Below are 26428 nucleotides of genomic sequence, written 5' to 3' on the forward strand. Positions count from 1 at the left end.
AAACTTCATTTTTGCCCTCACAAAGATTTTTAGCCTACATCAACTCAAACAATTTATCAGTTGCCTTAACTGATATTCTAAATTAGCAACCTGGAAGCATTAAGAAGCAGTAATGGTACTGAAAACCCCATTTATGACAGTGGAAACCTCTCTACTAAAAGAATACATGGATCACAAATAATTTACTCCATTATTCAAAAATAAATTAATGGTTAGCAATGCAGATCCCATTTTGCTTTCCTTAAGAGCATCAGCAAATTTATATCTTCTAGGTAAATTATGTGCAATAACTATAAACACAGATACAACCGGGAAAGAGGAACTATAGAAATACAGTATTTCCTAAACTTCAGTGTGAGAGTGAAGAACACTGTGATTTTACTGAAATGATGAAGAGAGGTGGCCACCAGGGAGCTGGACTCTGAGGGTAGACGGGAATTTGAAACGTGATGCTTCTATAGAATTTTCCTAATCAAAACTATATAGACTAGTGCCAAACAGTAAAAAAGACCTATAGAATTTGTGTCAAACTGTTGTTTTTTTTAGGTTGGCCTTGAACCTGTCATCTTCCTGCCTTACCTCCCAAGTACTAGGATTACACAGGCCATTCTTCCTGGAAAGAGGAGTGTTTTTATTTTTTTATTTTAATTTTATTTTTTTTAATTTTTTATGGGTGCATTGTAGTCATATATCTTAATGGAGTACAAGATGGTAGAGGTATACATGTACAGAGCACCCAATAAGCCCTCACCCAATTCCCACTCCATTTCCTTCCCCTCTCCCCTTCTTTTGTCTGGCTCAGTGACTGACACTGATATGTTTGTTAATGTATATCATGTACATTAGAGAATTTCTCTCTTCCCCTCTCCCATCCACTCAAGTTGCTTATTTGCTCATCTATAGTACCTTCTTCTTCATCTATGACTCATACTTTTAAAGACCATGAGTAATCTTCACCAAATGGCTGCATGTCTTTTATAATGTCACATACCATGGGGCTAGCTAGTAATTTTTTTCTGAGAGGCATGGACCATTTTTTAAAGAACAGATTATTTGCAAAGAGAAAAACTGAAGGGTTAAGGTCTCCCAGCAGCATACAATCCAGAACTCCCCTATTCCAGATTTGAAAACCCAGAGAGAAAGAGAGTTGACTAGCAAAGAGAAAGCAGAATTTCAGGTTCTCTACCTCCAAGAAAATGTGGCTTTTTAAAAGCATTTTCACCCTCAACACAAAAGCAATTACATCTAATTCCAAATAACACTGCGAATAGTTAGTATATCACAATAGGCCATTCAACATTCAAGGCTAAATCTAATCTTTCTGAAATACAAAATCAACTAAAAGACAGTAATCACTGTACTTGCTTTTTGAAAAGCATTCATTCAACAAGTACTCACTGAAGGTCCACCACAGGACAATCAATATTCCCTGTAACTGATAGCAATTTTTTCCTCAAGAAGCAATCAAAAGATAAAAACTCTATTTAGAAGGAAGCAAAATAAAACAAACTGATTAGTTTTGGAGTAATCTAAGGGAAAAACGTTCAAGGAGAGCACAGTCCAATACCTGTTTTTGACAGGTAGTAACTAAAATCTTTCCACTTGAGAGTTATTCTTCTAAAATAATATTCATAGCTAATTTTAACTATATACTTTTTATGGTACTAGGGGTGAAACCCAGGGGCTTTTCTACCTCTGGGCTACACTCCCAGACCTTTTTTATATTTTATTTGGAAACAGGGTCTCACTAAGTTGCTGAGAGCCTCACTAAGTAGCTGAGGCTGGCTTTGAACCTATGTGACCCTCCTGTCTCAGACTTTCATTCATTCCCTATCCCTACCAATTCTACCTGTGCTAGTTTTAGATCCTCATAGTCTCTGGCCCAAAACAGAGCAGGCTCAAAATGATTTGTCTCTTCTCCTTTAAAATGTGCTCCATATTGCTGATAAATTATTTCTAAAAATATCTGACGATATTTCTCTAATCAAAACTTGACTTCATTTTCTATACTCTAAGAATAAAAATTTAAATTCTGAAGTGTAACTACTAAGTTCACCAAAAGGACCTAAAGAAACTGTTTTTCAGCAAGACAGGGACTACATATCACGTAATGAAACCCTACAGTTACTCAACAGGATGGTATAAAGAGTGTGCTGATCTTTAAAGTGAATTATTAAACAGAGCATGGCACTACTGCCAACCACTTGCCCTGCCAAAAGACATACACACAGATACATAGGCGAACTTGTCTGTGCATTAAAAACAGTCTGAACAAATATTTTAAAAATGACAGTGTTTAAGGGGAGCAAGATTTGAATTCAGAGGTTAGTGGACTGACTTACTTTTTCCCATATATGTATTGCATGGAATTTTTAACATTATCTGTAATTTTTAGTATGACTTATCAAACAAATATTTTTACAACTTAAAATACAGAAAAGATGTCCCATTTCATCACCTTCTCAAGAGAAAAATTTTAAAACTTCCACTTTAAATCATCTCATTCTTCCTTCCCTCAGGAGGTCTTGTACTTTAATGCTACGGCTTACTCATGCCACTTGGGATTTGCTATCTTTCTACAACCCACTGTCTTTTGTTTCTGTTAAGCCATACTCATTCTTCAAGGCTTAAAAGGCTCAAAACTCATGCAGCAATTCACAAAAGAATCAGAATTTAATGAAATCCATTTCAAAGTCCACAATGTTTATTACATCATGACCCCTCATGCTATAATTAATTCATTCCTCTGTTTCCAGCAGCAAGCATACTGCAAACGTTCTACGAACATTTTTGAAAGAATAATGCAGCATGAGAGGCCTCACGCTGGCAGAATAGAGACACTGAACACCGGTTTGCTCCTTCACAGGATGGAAACAAAGCAACAGGTGTAACTGCTAGTGGAAGTGAGGGGCTACGGGAAAGCGCTAGAATCTGACAGCACAGAAAACAAAAGTTGGTGAATTCCAAGGACTAAGGAGAATAACAAATCAAGAGAAGCAGAATACTCTAGCATCTGGTATGTAGTAGTTAGGAAAAAGAAGTAATGGTGAAAGAGGAAAGGGTCAAAACCTGGCCCAGAGGGCCGCACCCTATAGAAAAATAGCTTTAGCATGGCATGGAGAAAAATACCTGTAATCCCAGTATTAGGAGTCAGAGACAGGAGAAGCGCAGATAGTAGGCCAGCATCACATGGTAACTTAGCAAGATCCTATTTCAAAATTTAAAAATAAAATAAGGCCAGGGGATAATTCAGAGGTTGAATGTCCTTGGGTTCAATCCCCTAGGTACTACAACAAACAAAAATTCAGCTTAAATGAATGTGACCTGGACACTTATTTGTCTACTGTAGGCAAAAGATCCAGAGAAAAAATGTGCTGCATCTCTCAATAAACTGAGTGCCATAGCCAGAAACCTTCTTTAGAAGAGTCCTATAGTCAGAGACTAAACTACCGTAGGAGTCAGAAAACAACATAATCACATCTCAGGGTCCCTGTGGATACCCCACTGAACTGAGTTGACAGGCAGCAGCCACATGAGACAGCTGTAACTTGGGGAAGAATCTATGACACAAAGCCAATGAAAGGTTTAGGCTATAAGGAGCGTGAGCTGCAACGGGGAAAGAAGTGGAAAGCAGAGCAGTTCAGCAGTTCTGTTCTGCCTATCGAGTTGCATGTGGTGTCACATGAGGGCCGGAACTGAAGGAGCCAGGATTGAGGACAGTCTGTCACTTGGTCCCCACAGCCCTCCTCCAGCATTGAACTTGGTGGTTCAAGTGTTCTCCCTATAATGGGAGGCATTCTTAGGATCCTCTGTGGCTTTGCTTTACCACACCCACGGAGTGCTCAAATTAAAACCCTAAGTAAAGCCGGACATGGTGACACACACTTGTAATCCCTGCGCTTGGGAGGCTGAGACAGGAGGATCGCACAGGTTCGAAGCCAGCCTCAGCTTCTTATGTGAGGCTCTCAGCAACTTAAGGAGACTCTGTTTCCAAATAAAAATATAAAATAGCTCTGGGAGTATAGCCCACAGGTAGAAAGTCTCTGGGTTCCACCCCTAGTACCACCAAATAAATAAAACCCTAAATAAATATATGCCAAGCCCCATCAACATTCCATGAAATCTCGGCAAAAAAGGTTCACTGCCGCTCCAAGACTTGTCACACCACTAGTCTTGCTCAGATCCTAGTGGACACTTCAAAGCTCTCAGCTATTGACATGTCCCCAGGTGGACACACATAAAGGGAGGCTGAGATCTGACCTTTGGTCAGATACCCCCACAGTAGCAGTATAGAAGAAAAACCCAAAAGATGATGAGATGACATGAATGCAGGTCCTCTACACTAACTACAGCTGTACCTGACTAGACTGCATAGGGCCTGTAAGTCTGAAGGTAAGCCCCACAGAGGGGGAGATGTGATTCTTGCCCCTGCTACCTCATGAAGCACCTAGAGCCGTACCAGTTTCCAATTAGAAAATAAAGCTTCAAGGCCTTTAATAGGATGGGAAGGGACAACCAGCATCAGAAATACTTCCAAACAACAGAGATTATGTCAAAAATGCATATTGTTCTACCACATCCATAATAGGAATAATCACAAAGAACAGACATTTCACATATGATGCTGCCTATACCACAACTGCCTGAAATAAGAGTATGCCAACTCATTCTAAGTCTTGCAGAGACAGTGGATCTTTCTGACCCTGATATTTACACTCTGTGCTTAAACCCACAATATGCAGCCAAACATACAAAACAAAGGAAGAATACTAAAAGCTTCAATATAGAAGCACCAAATTGCATTTAAAGGTAAACCCATCAGACTAATTATACATTTCTCAGCAAAACACTAAAGGCAAGGAGGATATTGAATGATAAATTACAATCCCTGAAAGAAAGTAACTTGTTTCCAGGAAAGTTATCTTTCAGAATCAAAGCAGAAATAAAGATTTCCAAAGATAACTATAAAGTAAGGAAACCCATGACCACTAGACCAGTATTATACATGAAGCTTAAGGGAAAACTACACCCAGAAGAAAGACAAACACAATCATGACAAGTAAAAGAAAAAAATCTCACTAGAATAGATACATAATGGGAAATAGAAAAGAATCAAACACTATCAATATAATAAACCAAAATAAATCAATAGCAAGATTTGGATTAAAACAGTTTTTAAAATGTCTCCCATTAAAGAAATATAAGGACTGGATGGATTCAATGTTGAATGTTACTACTTTTAAAGAATTAAGACCAACGTTCCTGAAACTATTCCATAAAACAAAAAGAGAAGGAACCCTTCCAAACTACACAGCCAGTATCACCCTGCTACCAAAATGTAGCAAGACTCTCAGCAACTTACAGAACCTGTTTGAAAACAAAAAACTAAAAAGTTCTGGAGGTGTAACTCAGAGGTAAGATAAAATGCCCCTAGATTCCCTAGTAACTCACTCTCTCTCCCTCTCCCTCTCCCTCTCCCTCTCCCTCTCTCTCTCTCTCTCTCTCTCACACACACACACACACCTTATTTTGTATGTTCCTTTTGTATCATGCTACTTTACTGGATTTATCAGTTCTAAAGGTCTTTAAATATTATCCTTTTACACCTAATTTACTCAGGGTTTTTATTTTGATGGGATGTTTAATTTTATCAAAGGCTTTTTCTGTATCTCAATACGTGTCACAAACACATAAACCAATGGAACAGAATAGAAGATACAGAAACAAATCCATAGATTTATAGCCAATTGATTTTCAACTAAGGTGCTAAAAACATGTTGGGGAAAAGACAGCCTTTTCAACAAATGATGTTGGAAAAACTGATTATCCATTTGTAGAAAAATGGAATTAAATCCCTGCCTCTCATCCTGCACAAGAATCAACTCAAAGTGGATAGAAGACCTGGAAATTAGACCAAAGATGTTAAAATTACTTGAGGAGGGCACAAGTCCAACATTTCAACATAAATGCAAAATTACACTTCCTAAGCCGGGCGTGGTGGTGCACGCTTGTAATCCCAGCATTCGGGAGGCTGAGACAGGAGGATCACGGTTCGCGGACAGCCTCAGCTACTTAGTGAGGCCCTTCGCAACTCAGTGAGACCCTGTTTCCAAAAAAAAAAAAAAAAAAAAAAAAAAAAAAAATGGGCAGGGGTTGTAGCTCGGAGGTCAAATGCCTCTGGCTTCCAGCCCCAGACCCACAAAAAAAAAAAACCCCAAACAAACAAAATTACACTTCCTCAATAAGAGAGTCCCAAGGCAAGAGAAATTAAAACAAAGATTAATAAGTAGGATTACATTGCACTAACAAGTTTCTGTTCATAAAAAAAAAAAAAAAGATTCTAAAAAGACCTTACAGAATGGGAGATCTTTGCCGGCTATTCCTCTAAGAGAGGACTAATATATATAATATACAAAGTACTTAAGACTTAACGCTAAAAAAAATTTAGTCAAGAAATGGGCAACTCAACTAAATACATATTTCACAAAAGAAATACAAATGGGCAAAAAATGTGAAAAAAGGTTCACCCATGAGCAATCAGGGAGATGTAAATCAAAATCACATTGAGATTCCATCTAAGCCCAATGAGAATGGCAATCATCAAGAATTCAAACAACAATAAATGCTAGCTAGGACGTGGGGAAATAGGAACATTTCTACACTGTTGATGGGATTAAAATTAGTGTAGCTGCTATGGAGATTAGTGTGGCAATTCCTCAGAAAACTAGAAATGGATCCAACATATGATCCAGCTATACCACTCCTGGGTGTCCTTACAAAGACAATGAAATCAGGTTATAGTAATACATCTATATCCATGTTTACAGCAGCACAATTCATAAAGGCCAAATTATGAATTAACCTATGTGTCCATCAATAGATGAATAGATTACAAAATTAATGGGATTTATACACAATGGATTTCTACTCAGCAATAAAAAAGAACATTTTCAGGAAAATGGATGGACCTGGAGAACATTATGTTAAATCACATGAAGCAGTCACAAAAAGCAAACGGCCACATGCTTTCTCTTATAAGAAGTAGCTAAGGAATAATCACGTTATCTGGATATAGGAGGGACTTCAGACAATGGAGGAGAAACCCCACTGGGGAAAGGGAGGTGGCCTAGGGGTAGGAGTGGGGGAAAGAGGGAGAATTAATGAAGGAAACACTTCCACTGACATTATGTGCACATGTTAAGAACACCAGTGTCAATCTTAATATCCTGTATGGAGAAGGAGGAGTGAGGAGGGAGCCCGAGAAAAGGCCACCAAGTGCTGTGTGTATATGTCACTATCACTACAAAATACATTATGATGTGAAACTACAATGTAGCAATAACTGTGTATTAAAAAAGAATAACCCTAATTAAAGGTATGAAAGATCTCTACAATGAAAATTACAGAACACTGGAGAAACTGAAGCAAACACTAGAAAGTACAAAGACCTCCCACGCTCATAAATTGGTGTTTTTTATAAGGAACTTTTCTTTAGTAAGATAGATGGCAAGCTATTAGTATAGTTAAGATTACAAATTCATTGGTTTTTTGTTTTTTGTGGTACTGGGGATGGAACCCAGGGGCATTCTACCTTCTAGCTACACCCACAGCCCTAGTTTTTATTCCTTATCTTGAAACAGGGTCTCACTGAGTTGCAAAGGGCCTCACTAAGTAGCTGAGGCTGTCATTGAACCTCAATCCTCCTGTCTCAGCCTCCCAAATGCTGGGATTACAAGTGTGTGCCACCATGCCTGGCTTCATTGTTTTTTAAACAGGTAGGCTTACAGCTATCGAAACTTTTCCCTAAAATTTCTATATTCTAAGGCACATCACAAAATAATGAAACCTTTTCATTCAAATATCTACAAAAACAAATGAACAAGCAAACAAAAAACCACCAAACGTTTTCAGAGAAATTCTCCCTGGGGTGAGATAATAATGAAAATAGAAATCTATAATTTAAGAAACACTTGAACTGCAATAATACATGATTTCAGAATATCAAAAGTAAGCAGAGAGCCAGCCATGGTGGCGCACGCTTGTAATCCCCGAGCTTGGGAGGCTGAGACAGGAGGATCACACAGGTTCGAAGTCAGCCTCAGCTACTTATTGAGGCTCTCAGCAACTTAGTGAGACCCTGTTTCCAAAAGTATAAAATAGGTCTGGGAGTATAGCCCGGAGGTAGAAAGCTTCTGGGTTCCACCCCAGTACCACAAAAAAAAAAAAAAAGTAAGCAGAGACGAAAATTAATAAGCAATGCCCAGGACAAATGTGCTCTAAAAACTAACACATTAGCCGGGCGTGGTGGCGCACGCTTGTAATCCCCACGCTTGGGAGGCGGAGACAAGAGGATCGCACTGGTTCGTGGCCAGTCTCGCTGGCTTAAGAGACCCTGTTTCCAAATAAAAAAATATAAAATAAGTCTGGGAGTGTAGCCCGGAGGTAGAAGGGCTTCCAGGAACCCCAGTACCACAAAAAAACTAACATATTAATATTAAATAATTTTCTATAAATAATTTCTTTAAAATGAATCATCACTATTGTTCAATTATTAAGAATTTTTATATCTTACAATCATATATTATGATTCTTTTAAATATCTTGTTTTGAAAAAAAATATGCCAAATTAAACTTTCATGAATCTGTACTATGTATTAATAAAATTATGTAATAGGAAAATTTTGCCTGATATTTGTGTAACAACTCTAAAGATATTTTTATCAAATAGCAAGCACAAGTGTAAATGAAAATAATGATATAAAATACTAAAATGATTGAAATATTAGTATCTAAAGTCTCACAATATCTTTTCATTTAGTAAAAATCTGAGATGCTATTTTGCCATTGAACTAAAATATTGTCCATATTAAAGATAGTTAGAAGGTTATTTCATTATTTTATTTTATTTTATTTTAATGTGTGTGAGGGAAGGGTACTGAGTACTGAATCCAGGGGCATTCTATCTTTGAGCTATATCCCCAGTCCTGTTATATTTTTTCTTTTTTCTTTTTTTGCGGTACTGGGGATGGAAACCACGGGCACTGTACCTCGGAGCTACACCTCAGCCCTATTTTTTAGTATTTTTATTTTTTAAAACAGGGTCTTACTGAGTTGCAAAGGGCCTCACTAAGTACCTGAAGCTGTCCACGAACCGAACCCGCAATCCTTCATCCTCCAGTTTCAGCCTCCCAAATGCTGGGATTACTAGCCTGCACAACCATGCCAGGCCTATTTTATATTTTGAAACAGCATATCACTAAGTTGCAGAGGGCTACACTAAGTCACTAAGTTGCTGAGACAGTCTTGAACCTATGATCCTCCTGTCTCAACCTACCAAGTATTGGGATTACAAGCATGTGCTACTGTACCTGGCTCAATAGGGTGTTTTAGAAGAAGTGTGTGTGTGTGTGTGTGTGTGTGTGTGTGTGTATGCGCACGCGCGTGCGCACGCGCTCAGGCGCACAAGCACACACACATTTTTTCCTCATTCATGCATAAAATAGAAAAGAGCAAAAACAAAATTAAATACTTACATTTAAACCTTATACTAATCACTTGACATCTTTCATTTTCCAAAGACAACTAAAAAGGAACTATCCGAGTTCTGGGAAGATGGCGACCGAGAAAAGCGGGGCTTAAGAGCCCCGCTAACAACCAATCTCCATTACCACAAAATCAGCGCCTTTCATAGCCAGAAAACACCATCACCAGAGAAACAAAAAAATCACCAGGCTCCAGAGAGAAAGCGGACTGAGAACAGAGCTCAGAGTCACAGAGGAGATACCACTGGCCTCACGCCCGAGGACGCGGCAGCAGTGCCATATTGCTGGCGGCAGCAGCGAATTCACTGGACGGCTACAGCAAGCCGAGGTAAGCTGCTGCAGGACAGCCAGGCGGGATTTCTCGCCACAGGTAAAATCTAAAGCTCCCAGTGGCTGAGCTCAGCACACGCTGCAGGGATTCAGAGTGGAAATCAAAACCAAGAAGAAATACGCCAGCCTCACGGCCGAGGGCGTAGCAGCGGCGCCATATTGCCACTGGCGGCAGCAGCAGAGAATCCACCGAATCCAGTACAGCTACATCTGCGTACTCAAGAACAGTGAGTCAAATTGCAGGCCACAGAGGAGAAATCCCAGTACTGTACTCCCTGGGACTTGACCCAGTGGGGGAGGGGCGGTGGCAGAGATATCACACCATAGGAGAACGTGCAACCTGGCACCCCCCACAGTCTAAAGCAGCCTCTATCGACTCTCTGGGTCGGAGACTCTGTGATACAACCCAGTAAAGGAGTAGTGGGGTCTGAGACACTACTGACTCGAGATCCAGAGCACCTTAAGTGAAGTCATAGTGACCCAAGGGAAGAACCCAGAGAAGGCACAAACTTCCGAAATCATGGGAAAGAGAAATAATACTGGAGCAATGAATGCCCACAACCCCACAACATCAGAACCCGATAAAACAGAAAATCAGAGATTTCTAGAAGATCAAATCAGGAAAATAACTGGAGAAATAATAGAGGTGCTTTGAAAAGAACTCAGAGAGAGCCAAAAAAGAGATAAAGGATGCAATTAATGACGTAAAGGCCTCAATTCAAAGCACAAACAACCGATTAGACCACATGGAGAACAGAATCTCGCTCTTAGAAGATGATCATTCCAAAAATGAACGCATAGTTTCTAATCTAGAAAAAAATATCCGACAGCAGGAATCTGACATTGAAGAAATATGGGCCCATTTTAAGAGAGCTAACCTAAGAATAATTGGAATAGAGGAGGGAAAAGAAAGTGATACCAAAGGGATCAACAATCTCTTCAAGGAAGTAATAGCAGAAAATTTTCCAAACATAGAGCAAGAGGTTGATACACAGATCCAGGAAACTTATAGAACTCCCTTTAGACAGGATCGGAGAAGAGGATCCCCAAGCCACATAATTGTCAAAATGACCAATGTGGAAGCCAAGCAGAGAATCTTAAAGGCAACAAAAACAAAGGACCAAGTGACATTCAGAGGCAAACCAATTAGAATCACTCCAGACTTCCCAAAACAAGTCATGAGAGCCAGAAGGGCTTGGAGTAACATATTCCAAACTCTGAAAGAAAACAACTTCCAGCCAAAAATTTCCTACCCAGCAAAACTTTCTATCAAATTAGGTGGAAAAATAAGAAGCTTCCATGACAAACAGAAACTGAAGGAATTTATGTCTTCAAAACCAGCACTAGAGAAAATACTCAAAGAGATTAACTACAAAGAAGAAATAGGTAACACACACCAGAACCAGAGAAACAAGATTTTCCATCCAACAGACAACTAAGATTGGTTATCTGTGGAGATTCATTATTTATGTTAGTTTTTTACCTATCCCTAAATGGTATTGTTTGCCTTTATTGTTGTTAATTTTTAGGATTTCTAGTTGGAATATTAATATACCTTCAGATATAGCATTTGGAAATATTTTATCCCATTCTATTAGTAACTTTTAACTCTGTTTACATTGTCTTTGGATATACAACATTTTTTTTTTATTTTTTAGGGAGTTTGTATACTCTTCTGTTGCCTGTGCCATTGAAATCATATCCAAGAAATCACTGCCAATTTCAATGTTGTGAGGTTTTATGACCCAGATTTTCTTCTAAAAGTTTATAGTCTTAAGATTTATATTTAGGTCTTTTATCTATTTTGAGTTAATACTTGTATATGGGATTAGGTAAGGGTCCAATTTTATTCTTTTCCATGTAATTATTATTTTTCAACAATATTTAGTTAAAAGATTATTATTTCCACCACCAAATGTTCATGGAAACCTTGTCAAAAATAACTTGATAATATAGGGAAGAATTTAGCTCTAGGCTTGTATTTAACTCCAATGGTTTATATATCTGCCTTTAGAACAGTACTACACTGTTTCAATTATTGTAGCTTTATATGGTTTGAAAGCAGAAAATATATATCTTCTAGCTTTGTTCTTTTTCAAGATCATTTTGGGTATCTAGAATCCATATTCCATATTAGGATAGATTTTTTTTCTGAAAAATAAATATATAAATATATGATAGTTTCACCTAAAAAAATAGAAAAAAATATTCTCTGGTAAGAAAGAAAGCAAAAAGAAATATTGAAATGTTATCTTTAAGTCATCAAAAGTTTGGTATCAGACAAATGAAATTGTTATGTGAGATTATCATTTTTAATATTGGATAAATTGCTATAATACTAGATGTCAACCACTAAGCCAAGCATGGGAAGGAGGGATGGGGAGGGAATGGGGTGGGGATCGGGTGGGGGCTGACTGGGCGATGTGTGTATGTATGTCTACAAAAGTTTGTATCCCACTATGATGTATGAATACAGTGCATCAATAAAATAAATAAATAAATAAATAAGAACTATCCAAACTAGAAAGGTTGATATTTCATAAGGTTTAAAATATTACAAAAACACTGAGATCTGCTTGGCTTTTGTGAAAGCGTATGGTCTACTCTCTAAATTTCAACTAACTTCTTTTCTTTTTTTTGGGGGGGGGGTGGTACTGGGAGTGGAACCCAGAGGCTTTCTACCTCTGGGCTATACTCCCAGACCCATTTATACTTTATTTGGAAACAGGGTCTCACTAAGTTGCTAAGAGCCTCACTAAGTTGCTAAGAGCCTCACTAAGTAGCTGAGGCTGGCTTCAAACCTGCGCGATCCTCCTGTCTCAGCCTCCCATGCGCGGGGATTATAAGAGCGCACCACCATGCCTGGCAACTAACTACTTTTCTAATAAGACATCTTCTGAAAGTTGAATTTTACAGAATATTAAATCCTTTTAAAATAAAATGAAACTCATCATAAACTATTTAAAATAAAAGCATAAAACCTAGTTCCAGTATATGTTTCCATTATTTACTCAATTAATTAATTTTGCTTTTTAAATTAAAGATAATTTTCAAAAGAATTTACAAACTTACAGTGTTAGTTGGATCTTCTTGTAAAATTCGATCATACAGCTGTATAGCATCATCATACCTTTATTTAAAAAGAAAAACAAAATTATGAATATTACCTTAAAATATAATAGTACATAGTATATAGAAAAAGATTAAGCTAGCAAGGCCTTAACTGTATTCATAATTAATTTTGAAGTCTTCCTATCTTCATTTAACAATGAAAGTTTACTACAGTGTAATTTTTTTAAATATATAAAGTACTTACAAAAAACTTCAGTAAAGACAAATTCACTTTTTTAAATACAAAGGTGAAAGCTAGCAACCCCAGTAGAAAAGACTAAGACACATCAGAACCAAAGTTTGCTATGGCTGAAACACTGACATTAAGAGACTAGAAAATGGACGGGTCTAGAAATCAGCCAGGTAGAGAAAGTCAATAGCTACAGCTTTTCTCTCACATGTGGAAGATAAAAATAGAAAAGAAAAGGGACTCCATCATAATAAGGAGGGAGATCAGTGGAACTGTAGAAGAGGATGAGGGTGGAAGTAGGCTCAATGAAGGAAACAGACCATATAATATTATAACCAAATATGCAGCTTCACTAATAACCTTACCAGCAAGAAGGGGCTAGCAGGATGGAGTGAGGAGGGAACCATACCCAGAGGTACTGTGTGCATTTATGAATGTATCCATCTGAATCTCACCCTCACATACATCTATATCACACCAATTCAAAAGCAGAGTCAACAAAGAGACACAGAGCATGTGGGTGTGTATACCTCCAAGTGGCCTAGGAAATGTTAAGATCCGTGTTAATGGCTTTAGGACATTTTTTTTTTTTTTTCCTTTTGCACTAGAGATTGAACCCAAGGCATTCTATCTCCAAGCTATACCCCCAGCCCTATTTTATTTTTATTTTGAAACAGGGTCTCACTAGGTTGATGAATCTCACTACTTGCTAAGGCTGTCCTCAAACCTGTGATCCTCCTGTCTCAGCCTCCCAAATACTAAGATTACAAGTGTCTACCACCATGCCCAGCATGTTAATGGATTAAAAATAAAAAAAGTGGACCAGAGGAAAAAAAGATTGGTAACATAAATGGATAGAGATTAATTTCTTTCTATATTCCTAATTATTAGAAAAAGCTTATTTCAGATAGACTTCCAAATGGCAAGAATTCAGCGCTCTGTCTCTCTTTGTGTCTGTCTCTGTGTCTGTCTGTCTGTCTGTCTGTCTGTCTGTCTGTCTCTCTCTCTCTCTTCTCTCTCTCTCTGGACTTATCCCAGGGGCACTCTACCTTCAAGCTACACCCTCAGTTCTATTTATTTTTGAAACAGGCTCTTGCTAAATTTCTGAGGCTAGCCTCAAACCTGAAATTCTTCTGTCTCTGCCTCCCCAGTACTGGAATTGCATGTGTGTGTCATCATGTCTGGTTTATTCAATACTCTTGATACACAGGTTATACTATTTGATGACATACTCACTACCTGGCATGAGTGATCTTTTCATCCTATCAACATAAGCATGAATCTTTGAAGTTAGACTCTATTCTCTTATTTATCCCCCACAGACACCCTCCTAAAAATTTCAAAAATCAACTTCCTTCTCATTTTTCAGCTAGCAATTGCATGACAATACATCAAGTTCAACAAATTTTCCTACCCATACTACTTAATCCTTCCTCATCCTAAACGGTTTTTTGAGTTTTTTAATTTTTTTCTGTTTGATAGATGACAATTGAATAGTAAAGACAGAAAACCAAAAGCCATTTGGGGGTAGGGGATGGAAGGGTGTAAGCTTAAAATCCCAGTACTTGGGAGGCTGAGACAGGAGAATAACAGGTTTGCAGCCAGCCTCAGCTACTTAGTGAGGCTCTCTACAACTTAGACACTGTTTCAAAATAAAGAATAAAACAGGGCTGAGAATGTAGCTTGGAAGTAGAATATCTCTGGGTTCAATCCCAAGTGCTGCCAAAAAAAAAAAAAAGCCATTTTTTAATGTTTTCCCCTCATGTCTAAAATGTAATAGGCAACCTATTTTCTACCTCTCTCAATTTCTCTTCCTCATCCCAGTTTCTCTACACTCTCTGCCACTGTTTACCACACTCATGCAACAGTCTCAAAAACTGTTTGCTTTCTGAGACTACTAACTACACATCTATACTGGAATAGTCTTACAGGCAAGTCCAACAGTAACTCTTTTCTTTATATTCCTACAATGGTTTCTCTACCACAGGTTCTCAAACTTACTTGCCTTATCACTCCCTTTTTAGGAAAAAAATAGTCAGCATCGACCTGGAAATTTACCTTCCTTATGCAAATAAACAGAAGGATACAATGACAAATTTGCATTCATATATGTATCTATATTTCATTTCAGCACCCCCCAGGGGGCGGCATTGCCCACTCTGAAGATCTATGTGGCCTACTGAGTTAGCAGGGCATATGAAGTCCTACATAATCTGGTACCTGCCTATCTCCAGCTTCATTGCTACCCCAAAACTCTATCACACCTTACGTTTTAGACGTAATGAACTCTTATTTCTCCTGAAATTCCCCACAGATGCGATTCACATGTTATCACTGAAGTGGGAGGGATAGGCCAAGTGGGTCCCTGTCTACACTTCAATTAGAGCAAATCATCTCTTCTCCTTTTTCCATTTCTGGAAAATATAAATATATATATTTTAAAACAGAATTCTGTTGTTTAAAAAAGAAAAAGGACCTGGGTATGGTGGTGCATGCTTGTAATCCCAGCACTTGGGAGGCTGAGACAGGAGGATCACAGGTTTACGCTCAGCGTCAGAATCTTAGTGAGGTCACCTACAACTTATTGAGACCCTTTTTACAAATAAAAGAATAAAAAAGGCCTAAGGATGTAACTCAGCGGTAGAATGCCCCTGGCTTCCATCCCCAGTACCACAAAAAAGAAAAAAAAAAGGTAGAAAACTCCTGGTAGAGAATGATGAAGATGTATTCCATTGGGGGGATGGTAGTGGTGGTGTGTGTATACCAAAACAACCAATACAAATACCCACATTTTAAAAGAGTATAAAGTGTGGGGAGCCATTAAGGCTCTCTCCTTGATTAGTGTCTCTGACTCAGCTGACTGTCCTTCGCTCAGAGTCAACAAGGTTTGGGGAGAAGATCAGATGGTGATGGCACGAGGGTACTGATTTACCTATCTGTAATAATGTGTTTTGTATTGGTCTTTATTGTATTCCGGTGGTGATAACATGAGGATATTGATTGACCTGTAGCTGTGTATAAATACCTCCGGAAAAGACCAGCGTCGGCATCGGCACAATAAAGATGAGATTGACCCAGAAGTAGGTGTCGGCCAGGAGCGTCGGCGCAATAACGAATACTGCCCCAGACATAGTCATCGACCAGTAGGAAATATTGACCCACGAACAGGGGTCGACCAGTGGAGATAGTAGGCTGATGGCTCCCCCACATTAGAATTTAAAATTCTAAATCCTCACGCCTCACTTCAGAACCCGTACTCTTGCCGGCTGGCTCCGGCAATAAAGACTTAGAAGAAGTTAAATAATCTGTCAAGAGCTAGGGAATGCTAAGGTTTGGCTATAAAGCCAGTTGTTATACCAAAACATGATTTACTTTCACCTGGACAGATGGCAAATAATCTACACCTTATGCCGGACCCTATTTCCTGGGTGTAACTAGTAGGATTTGTGCTGAGAAGCCCTCTGCCACTATTCTAGGGCTCAGCAGCAAAGACTTTGTGCAATTAATGATGTGTTATATATGTAAAAGAACCTAAATACAGGCTCCATGGTTGCCATTTTTAAGTGGAATCACATTATCCTCAAGATTTGGTTACCTTTCCATGGCTTCAAATCTCATGCCCGTTAATCGTTTGACTCTGTGACTGCCAGGGAACTGTCTTCTTAACTCCTGAAGACAAAACTAAAAAAATAATGGGTAAAGAAAAGACTTAATAAAATAATATGTAATTATGTTACTTATCCTGAATGGGCTATAAGAAGTGGTTTACATGGTTTTTACTGTGTCCCCAAATATCTAGTTAGTCCCACTTATAGTTTTTGGTGTTTTTTGGAGAGAAAGAGAAAGAGGAGAGAGGAGAGGAGAGGAGAGGAGAGGAGAGGAGAGGAGAGGAGAGGAGAGGAGAGGGAGGGAGGGAGGGGGAGAGAGAGAGAGAGGGAGGGGGGGATGTGTGTGTGTTGCTAGAGATCAAAGCCATAGCCAAGTGTACGGTAGCATGGTAGGCAAGCACTCCACCCTCACCTATAACTCTATCCACATAATTTACTGTCAAGAAAAGCATCCAACACTAATTATAAAAATTATTCAACAACAATCATTATAGAAAGTATTCAATACAGATCAAACACTAACTTTTAACAATTTTTATATAATTCATAAAAAAGTAAACACCAGATAAAATACAATCTAAATACCTACCAATGCCAAGTCATCCCGACCATAGTCTAGGGCTGCAATCATCACCTGTTCATAAATGATCCAAACTAGACACATAAAGAGGGGGAAAAAACAATGAAGTTGCTTTAAAAATCTCCCAAACAGAAATGAATTCTTCTAGTTTCTGATGTTTTAGAGAACATTAGTTAAAACTGAAAATTGATTTAGTGTATTATTTCTGGAACCATATATGCTTTCTAAAATATATTTCAATAGTTCATGAAGTAAACATATCTATTTAATATCTTTAATTTCTAAAAGATTAAGTTTCCTGAAGCAATATCATAGATAAGAGTGATATGACTAGTAAAAAAAGCTTAAGTGAAAACAGGTTTAAAAAAAGATGAAAAATCATAAATAAAACATGTGCTGAGCCTGAATGTAGTAAATTAATTGAAGAACTTACTATCATCTCCAAGCTTAGAAGCATAGTCATTTATTAATTCTTCTCCAACTTCCACAATTTGTTCACTATTTCTTGAGTTTTCTTCTCTCCATTTTCTCATTTTATCTCGCATTTCTAAAAAAAGATAAGCTAGTTATGTATACTTTAAATATACATATACACACAAAATATATGATAGATGTCAAAATAATTGAAGAGAGCAACTATTTAAATAAATAAAATAATGTAGAAGTCTATGGTATCTCAAAGTTGATAAAGCAGAAAATCAACTTAAGGTAGAAAATCAATTACACAATAGCAACAGATCCTTTGAAAGAGTGAAAGAGCATCAGAACTAATATTACAACTATCTTAAAAAGTAATAAATAGCATAAGTCTACAACAAAGATCCTTTATTTTATACCTTTAAGCAACTACAAGTCTTAACCTTTGTAGGGTTACAGACTACTTTCAGAATTTGATAAAGCCAAAAATCACTTTCCCAGAAATACATAATGAAATTATATAGAGAGAAATTTCAAAATATCCAAAGTATTCCTGAAGCCCACCCACTGACCCAAGAATATAAAATTTTCAGTCAGAATATCAAATTAGGCTCTAAGCAGCATTGATGAGATATTCGTGACCAGCTTAAAAACGTACTGCCATGCAAGAAAATAAATACCAAAAGTGAAGAAAATCTTTTAACTGTGTTTAAAATAAGGAATAGTGTGATAGTGTAAAATAAAGCCAAAAGGACTGACAACAGAAGTCAAGATAACAACTTTGCATATTTTAAAGCAAGGAATTCTGAAAGACTTAAAGAACACATTGCTATGGGGTGGATGTATCTCCCAAAGTTCATGTTCCCTACAATCTAATCCACAATGCAACATGTTGAGATGGAACTTTCAAAATGGGATTGATCAGATCATGAGGGCTCTGTCCTAATAATGAATGGGTTACTCTATCACAGGAGGGTTAGTTAGCACAGGATAGGGTTCCTGATAAAGTAATGAGTTCAAGCCCCCTTCCCTCTCTTCTGAGCATACTCTGTTTTTCTTTCACCCATGAGATGATACAGCAAGACCTTCAAAACATTCAGCCCCTCAAGTGTGGACTACCAGGATCCACAACCATGAGTCAAACAAATTTCTGGTCAATAAAAAATGTCCAGGGTATTGTGTTATAGTAGCACAAAATGGACATTAAAAGTATCTAATTTAGTGCCTTTTTTTACATAGGGCTATGAACTGAATTGTCTGTTGCTTCTCAAATTCGTATGTTGAAATCCTACTTGTCAATGTGATGGTATTAGGAGGTGGAGCCTTTAGAAGGTAATAAGTGCCCTTATAAAGAAATCTTGGCTTTGTCTCTGTTCTATACCATGTGAGAAATAGGCTACTTGCTCTTAAATAGTTGAATTAAATATATATTGAACAGATGAGTTAAATGAACAATACACTGAAGCCCTAAGAAATGAAAATTCATCATAAGATAAAAATAGATCATAACTGAATTTAATTTACAGGAATGGCCCAGAATGTATAAAATCGTTACAAACTAACAGAGTTTATTTTTTATGAAACCTAAAAACAGCAAGACTATCATATTGCTCAAGAAATAACCCTATACTAAGTATTAAAGGCTAAAGAAGAGTTCAACAGGCAAAGAAGAATTTAAATTATTCCATGCAGAAGGAACTCTTACAAAAATTAAAGAAATAGAATAGGGTGGGGAGATAAGTGGGTAAGAAATAAGAGTGAGTTTCTTAAAAGCTTTTTACTTCATAGTAGTAAACTTGAATTTTGTTTATTTATGATATTGAGAATGGAACCCAGGGGCATTCTACCCCTGAGCTACACCCCCAGCCCTAAATTTTTTATTCTTTATTTGGAAACAGGTTCTCACTGAGTTGCAAAGGGCCTCACTAAGTAGCTGAGGCTTTCTGCAAACCACAGTCCTCCTGTGTCAGCCTCCTAAATGCTGGGATTACAAGCATATGCCACCATGCCCAGGTTTTGAAGTTTTTAAAGTTTCGGGAAACAAAAGGAAGTAGAGCAAAGGCAAAGCAATGTGGTTAGAGCTATATGCCAGAAAAATTATAATGGTACAAATTAGTAAGCAAATCAAAAGGAGTAAAAAGTTCAAAGAAAGCAGTCATGAAGGATGTGTGATTAGTGGAAAGAACATGAACTTGACAGTTGGTTTGAATCTAAACTCATATCTGTTACATGACCTCATTCAACGTACTCCATCTATACTAAATTTTCCACACCCATTAATAAGGATAATACCTACAGCTCAGGGGTGTGTAGTTAGTTAGATACATAAAAAAAAATTCATGGAATATGTGTAAGGATTCAGACTGACATGACTGTAGCCATCTTGAGTCAAAACCACCATGATTCCCTACAAGTGATCCTGATCTGCCCCCCAACCCACACACACATACAAAGTTTCCCAACATGCTATAAATAAACAAAATAGAGTGCTATGTGGAGCTTTAATGACCCAGACCTTGGCATCGTGAGCACCAAAAATGGGCTAAATGCCCTGAAGTCTCCTACTAATGACCCAAATTGTGGGAATCTACCTGGTCTTCCTGCCTCCCAGGACCATGCTTCTGTCAGTAAATTCCCCAATCAACTGCATTGTGCAACTCTAGATCTGTTCTCATTCTTCAGTCTCCCAGAACACTGGGCCAGTTGTCATACACTAGGACTTAAAAAAAAAATCTGGCACACAGTGGGGACTCAGTAATCATTAGCTTCCTCTCTATCAATGAAGTGTTTTAAATGAAATACAAGGACCAGGCAATGGCAACCAATGTAGACAGTAAATAAATTAGGTACAAATGTCTATTTTATTTCTTTAAAAAAAAAGTGAAAAAGTCTCAGGAAGGATAATGGCAAATATTACAGCATACTCAATAACTACAAGATCTACAAGGTACCAATACCTATGAGAAGAAAACTAAAAGAAGCAAGAACTGGCATGTGATGGATTCAGCAAAGGGAGAGAGTCAGTATGTATTCACTGGAAAGCAAAATAAGCTTATATGTGAAGAATACGTGAAGTAAGAAAGAGCTCTGCTCTTGCTAACACAGCTGAATGCAAGCAGCCAATGGTAACGCGGACTGACTGAGCTAGAGCAGCTGAGCTTTTGTAAATTCTCAAAAATGACCAGTCAAGCCTTATTTTATGACAAGATTTCAAACTGAGGAGAACTTGCAGTTGAAGAGTAACAGGAAGGGGTATATAACCAAGAAATTTCAGAAAGCAAGAATGCCACACAAAACACAGAAGGAGCTCTCTGAGAATAAAAAACTTCACTGAATCCTACACCTCACTTTAAAATTTCAGGAAATATAATTTCACATAAAATAAGCAACAAAGAGCCAGGCGTGGTGGTACATGCTCGTAATCCCAGCATTTGGGAGACTGAGACAGGAGGATCACGGTTCGCCGACAGCCTCAGCTACTCAGTGAGGCCCTTTGCAATTCAGTGAGACCCTGTTTCAAAATAAAGAATAGAAAATAGGGCTGAGGGTGTAGCTCGGGGGTAGAATGCCCCTGGATTCCATCTCCAGTACGGCAAAAAAAAAAAAAAAAAAAAAAAAAGCAACAAAAAAGTATTGAGGTCAAATACCTCATTTATTAGTCTTGAATTTTCCATCAGTCTCTGCCTATTTGTTCATAATGAAGGGAGATTATTGGAAAATATGATTTCTAAGCATTCCCATTTCACTTAATATACCCCTGTGACTTTCACACATTCAAAAATATACTAATACATTATTTTTGACATATGCTAGAAACATAATGAAAAATGAATCATTCCTTATAATTAAAGCTCACAATCTAACAAAAAAAAGTTAAATGCAAAAATAAAAAATACTCAAAGATTTCCAACTTTCCATTTTGTTTTCTATATTTTCTTACTAAAGTTTTGTCTTCTACCCATGTAATGGAGGTAGTGCATTAAGAGTAGAAATGCCATACTCAAAATGCTTGGATTCAAATCCCAGCTCCGCTACTTTCTAGCTATGTGATATTAGTTGAGTAAATCACTTTGCACGTCAATATTTTCACCTAAAGAATAGAGATAAAAATATAATACCTGGATCATATGGTTCCTGTGGTAGCCCTCAATTTATTTGTTTAGAACAGTATCTGATGTAACGTGTTCAAAATCTTTCAGCTATTATTAATATATTACCCTTTCCTTTCCCATTTTTATATACACTGCTAATTCTCTTTTAGTTCCTGAGCCAAAAGTTCTGAGGTGTTTCCCTAACTCAGGGGTATATTATATAACAGCAAATGATATTTGTCTTTTTTCTAATTGCCCCCATCACTAGTTTGCATTTGGATTAGGAGATTTAACTACAGACCCACAGCCAAATTCTACAATCACCTGTTTTGTACAGTTTTATAAGAACCTATCCACCCCTATTCATTTACGTGATGCCTGTGGCTATTTATGTGCTACCATGGCAAAAAAAAAAAAAAAAGAAAAAAGAAAGTTGAGAAACCGTATGGCACACAAAGCCAATGTTTGCTATCTGGTCCTTCCAGAAAAAAAGTATGTTGACACCTGATGGAGATAAGTAAGTAGCAGAGAGTGCAAAGGATCTACAGTTAAAGGACTGGGATTTAAATTTCAACTCTGACACTAATTAGCATCAGCACGATGCGCTGGACCTATCGTTTGACATTTCTAACATCTCAGTTATAAAACAAAAATCGCAGCCGCGGATGGTGGCACACACTTGAAATCCCAGCATTCGAGAGGCTGAGACAGGAGGATCATGGTTCACGGGCAGCCTTAGCTACTACTTAGGCCCTTTGCAATTCAGTGAGACCCTGTTTCGAACTAAAGAATAAAAAATAGGGCTGGGGGTGTAGCTCGGGGGTAGAATGCCCCTGGGTTCCATCCCCAGTACCATAAAAATAAATGAATAAATAAATAAATAAATAAATAAAACTAAAGCATAGATCACAAGCCTGTCTTATGTCTCTGATAAGACTTATATAAAGCAAAACCTGGATCCCTCACATGTTGGATAGTACAACAGCTTGAAGCCTGTTTCTTTTTAAGTTGATTTTGATTACAGTGGGAGGGCATGCACTCACCAATTCCTCAGACACAACTACTATCTCCACACATTTTTCTCATCTGCTTGCCACTGAGTTTAAGACTCCTAATATCAGATAATTTATGTAGAGCATGTCACAAAATGTAAAATGCTAACAGAATTTTAATTACCTTCATTAAAAAAATAACCAATAACTATTTCAGCCTCTGGACAGAAAGGCTTTTCCTGGCATCCCTTCCTCAAAGGCAGCTTGACAACTCTTTATTTTACCCTAAGCCCCCCACAAAAAGATACATGCTTTAAAAGTCAAGGTTATTTCATTAGATGCTATGTTAAGTAAGCTGCTCACTTCTGCTTGAACATGTTATTAACTACAATGTAAGCCCTATAGGATGATCCAAAGACTAGAGGTTATGACAGTGATTGTAATTATTCTGTTTATTCCTTCTATGAGGACTATGTGTCCCTATGACAAGACAGTGGACCCCTGAAAGTTGGGAAAACATGCCTGCTTACTCTGCTCACTCCTTTAGTCCACAATTCCTTCCTCCAATTCTACATTTTCTCCACCTTACTTATCTATTCTGAAATACCACTTATAGATTCACTAACATGAATGAACATACTCCTTTTAAAAGGCTAATACCTGTGGGATAATACATTTTAAATTATTCATAGTCCCACATTTCTTTCTGGTCAGATTGGATATGGAATGCTGAAAATAGCCATTCTGAAAGAACAAGCCACTGAATATGAAAAAATGGAAAGGTTAATTTATTTCAATGTACCTAGAACTCCAAAAGTGTTTTTCAAACATTTCAACCCACTATGGGATATAAAATCAACTTAGTATATTTCTTCCAGCACTTGGAGGGGCCAGGAATGAGAAAGAATGAACAGAATAAAATGCACTTAATATTTAATACTTTTAATACTTACTCTTTTTAAGTGAAACTATGGTTTCAATTTATACACATGTTCTTGATTAGAGGTTGACTTATGCCAGGCGTGGTAGCGCACGCTTGTAATCCTCACGCTTGGGAGGCAGAGACAGGAGGATCACACTGGTTTAAGAGACCCTGTTTCCAAATAAAAATATAAAATAGGTCTGGCAGTGTAGCCCGGAGGTAGTAGGGTTTCCAGGAACCCCAGTACCACAAAAAAATAATAAAAATAAAAATAAAAATAAAAGGTAGATTATAGAAATAAACTGTTGTAGGAAACAGGATACTCTTTATTTCTAAGACCAGATCTGTATCTTAAAGGATGAGCAGGAGTTGTCTTAGGAATGGTGAGAAATAAATGTGCCATCAATTTTTCTAGCAAAAATAAAAACAAAAAGTGGTGATAGTGATGATGTTAGAAGCAGTGGGCAGGAGAAGTTAGTTCTGAATTTTACTGTGGACTATCCAGTAAATGTGCAAAGTTAACTGTACTTACAGATCTTCAGTTTAAAAATGGAATATTAAGATATGTTCCAAGCCAGGCGTGGTGGCGCACGCTTGTAATCCCAGCATTCGGGAGGCTGAGACCTGAGGATAGTGGTTCGCAGACAGCCTGAGCTACTTAGTGAGGCCCTTCGCAACTCAGTGAGATCCTGTTTCAAAAAAATAAAGAATTAAAAATTGGGCAGGGGGTATAGCTCGGAGGTCAAATGCCTCTGGGTTCCAGCCCCAGATCTGCCAAAAAAAAAAAAAAAAAAAAAAAAAAAAATGTTCCATAAAACCTGGGCCCCTGTCTATCTTGTACAGAACTGTCTGTAAGAACTGCAACAGTGTTTGGTATCAAGTACTCAACTGTATGTTTCATCTAGCATATGGGCTGAATTTAAATCTGGGTGTACATGAGATTGCCCTTGCAAGATATTTAACCTTTTTTTAGATCTCTTCAAAGCTGATGAGATCTGAGTCATCTTTTTCCCAGAACTAAGGGAAAAGATGCATGTTTACATATACATTTAATTTTTTACTACAGATTCATGAAGTTCAGAGACCATATAACACACCTGCAATATTCAAGAACCTTCTGCTCTCAAGTCTCATAATCACTGATAATATATTAAGGGCTAAGGAAAGAATCACTAGTGACACAGAAAAATAAGAAGTAAAGGGATGTATAGAGAACTAGAGAACTTAGCAAAGAGAAGGTCTGAAAAGTAAAGAAAACCTGGAAGAATGTTATTAAGAAGCCCAGGAAGAGCCGGGCGTGGTGGCGCACGCTTGTAATCCCCGCGCTTGGGAGACGGAGACCGGAGGATCGCGCAGGTTCGAAAGCAGCCTCCCTGGCTTAGGAGACCCTGTTTCCAAAATGGAAATATATATATAAAATAGGTCTGGGAGTGTAGCCCGAAGTAGAAGGGTTTCCAGGAACACCAGTACCACCAAAAAAAAAAAAAAGAAACCCAGGAAGGAACTTTTCATACGGGATATGATCTATAATAGCAAATGAAGTATAGATGCACAAAATGCAAACATTTGAGTTAGCATTAGGTCTGGCATGGAAACCAAATTGTGGTTCTTGAGGGACTTAATTTTAAAAAAAAGCAGTCAGCATAAACAAATGAAAATATATTACATTTCTGATAAATACTCATATACTCATTGTATCTATAATATACCTAAAAATACACTCTCGAGAAATGTTATTATTCTCCTTACAGCTCTGAATTCTTTCCCACCTCCAATCTTCTAAGTAACGTCATTTTTTTTTTATAATAGATGCTTTCAAGTGACTGAGTAAACTACATATTCTATTCTTTAGAGAGCCTATTAGACTGGAAAAGTGTTACACATATTAGCGAGGCCTTTAATAAATAGTTGACAAAGTTTTTCCTATCACAAGAAACACAGCATTCTTTGGCTTATTCTTTGACTTATGAGGTTATTCAATGGAATTTTTAAGGATACAGTTCTCCCCAAATCTAAACAGAACACTATCTTTGAGAGATCTCCCATCCACCTCCTATATCCTAAAAACCTGTTATTAAGAGTCTCTGAAATAAATTCTAGAAAACTTTTCTCTTAGAACACCCTTCATAATATCACATTTAATAAATTATAAAATATTTAAAACACTTTTAAAAAGTCATTAAAAAGGACAACTACATATCTACCATCCAGCTGACACAAGGCTATACCTTGACACAAACCTTATGAACTATTTATAGGTTTGTACTTGATATATGCAAGATCTAGCACTAAGCATTTAAGACTTTTGTTGAATACAATGGATTCCCTTTGTACAAGCAAAAACACTAATGGTCAGTGTGCCATGTATCATAAAGCCAACATTATCAAATTCAGCTTAAACGGAAATTAATCTTGCAATTTTCCACTTTATGTCTGAAGCTTTATAATATTTGGGAGAGTTATTCGTGATAAAACAGTAAATATAACTTTCAATCCACATATCAACTGGTCATTATTTAAACAACCCATTAAGGAATTCTCATTGAACAAATTAGATACTGAAGCCTATTGTATTCTAAGCGCTGGAAATGTGGGTCTCAACAACACATCATATGCTTTAATGAAAATCAAGTTTCTTCTCTTAA

The 26428-nt window shown here is 37.4% G+C and overlaps 1 protein-coding gene across 4 annotated transcripts in view; it reads right to left on the bottom strand.

Annotated features, from left to right (window-relative positions):
• EMC2 (ER membrane protein complex subunit 2) overlaps window positions 1-26428 on the bottom strand; it is a gene marked incomplete at both ends in the record, with an annotated part of 47966 nt that overhangs the window by 20726 nt on the left and 812 nt on the right. For 2 of the 4 annotated variants that reach the window (XM_080695133.1, XM_080695132.1), the window contains 4 exons: window positions 12945-13002; window positions 16769-16854; window positions 17371-17435; window positions 17795-17908. In XM_080695133.1, coding sequence (XP_080551259.1) covers window positions 12945-13002; window positions 16769-16854; window positions 17371-17435; window positions 17795-17908 — 323 coding nt within the window. Of the gene's footprint in view, window positions 1-12944; window positions 13003-16768; window positions 16855-17370; window positions 17463-17794; window positions 17909-26428 lie in introns of all 4 variants that reach the window. The other 2 variants (XM_080695131.1, XM_080695134.1) reach the window with 2 other exon arrangements.

The sequence above is a fragment of the Muscardinus avellanarius genome (genome assembly GCF_963383645.1).
Source record: "Muscardinus avellanarius genome assembly, chromosome: 4".
NCBI lineage: Eukaryota > Metazoa > Chordata > Mammalia > Rodentia > Gliridae > Muscardinus > Muscardinus avellanarius.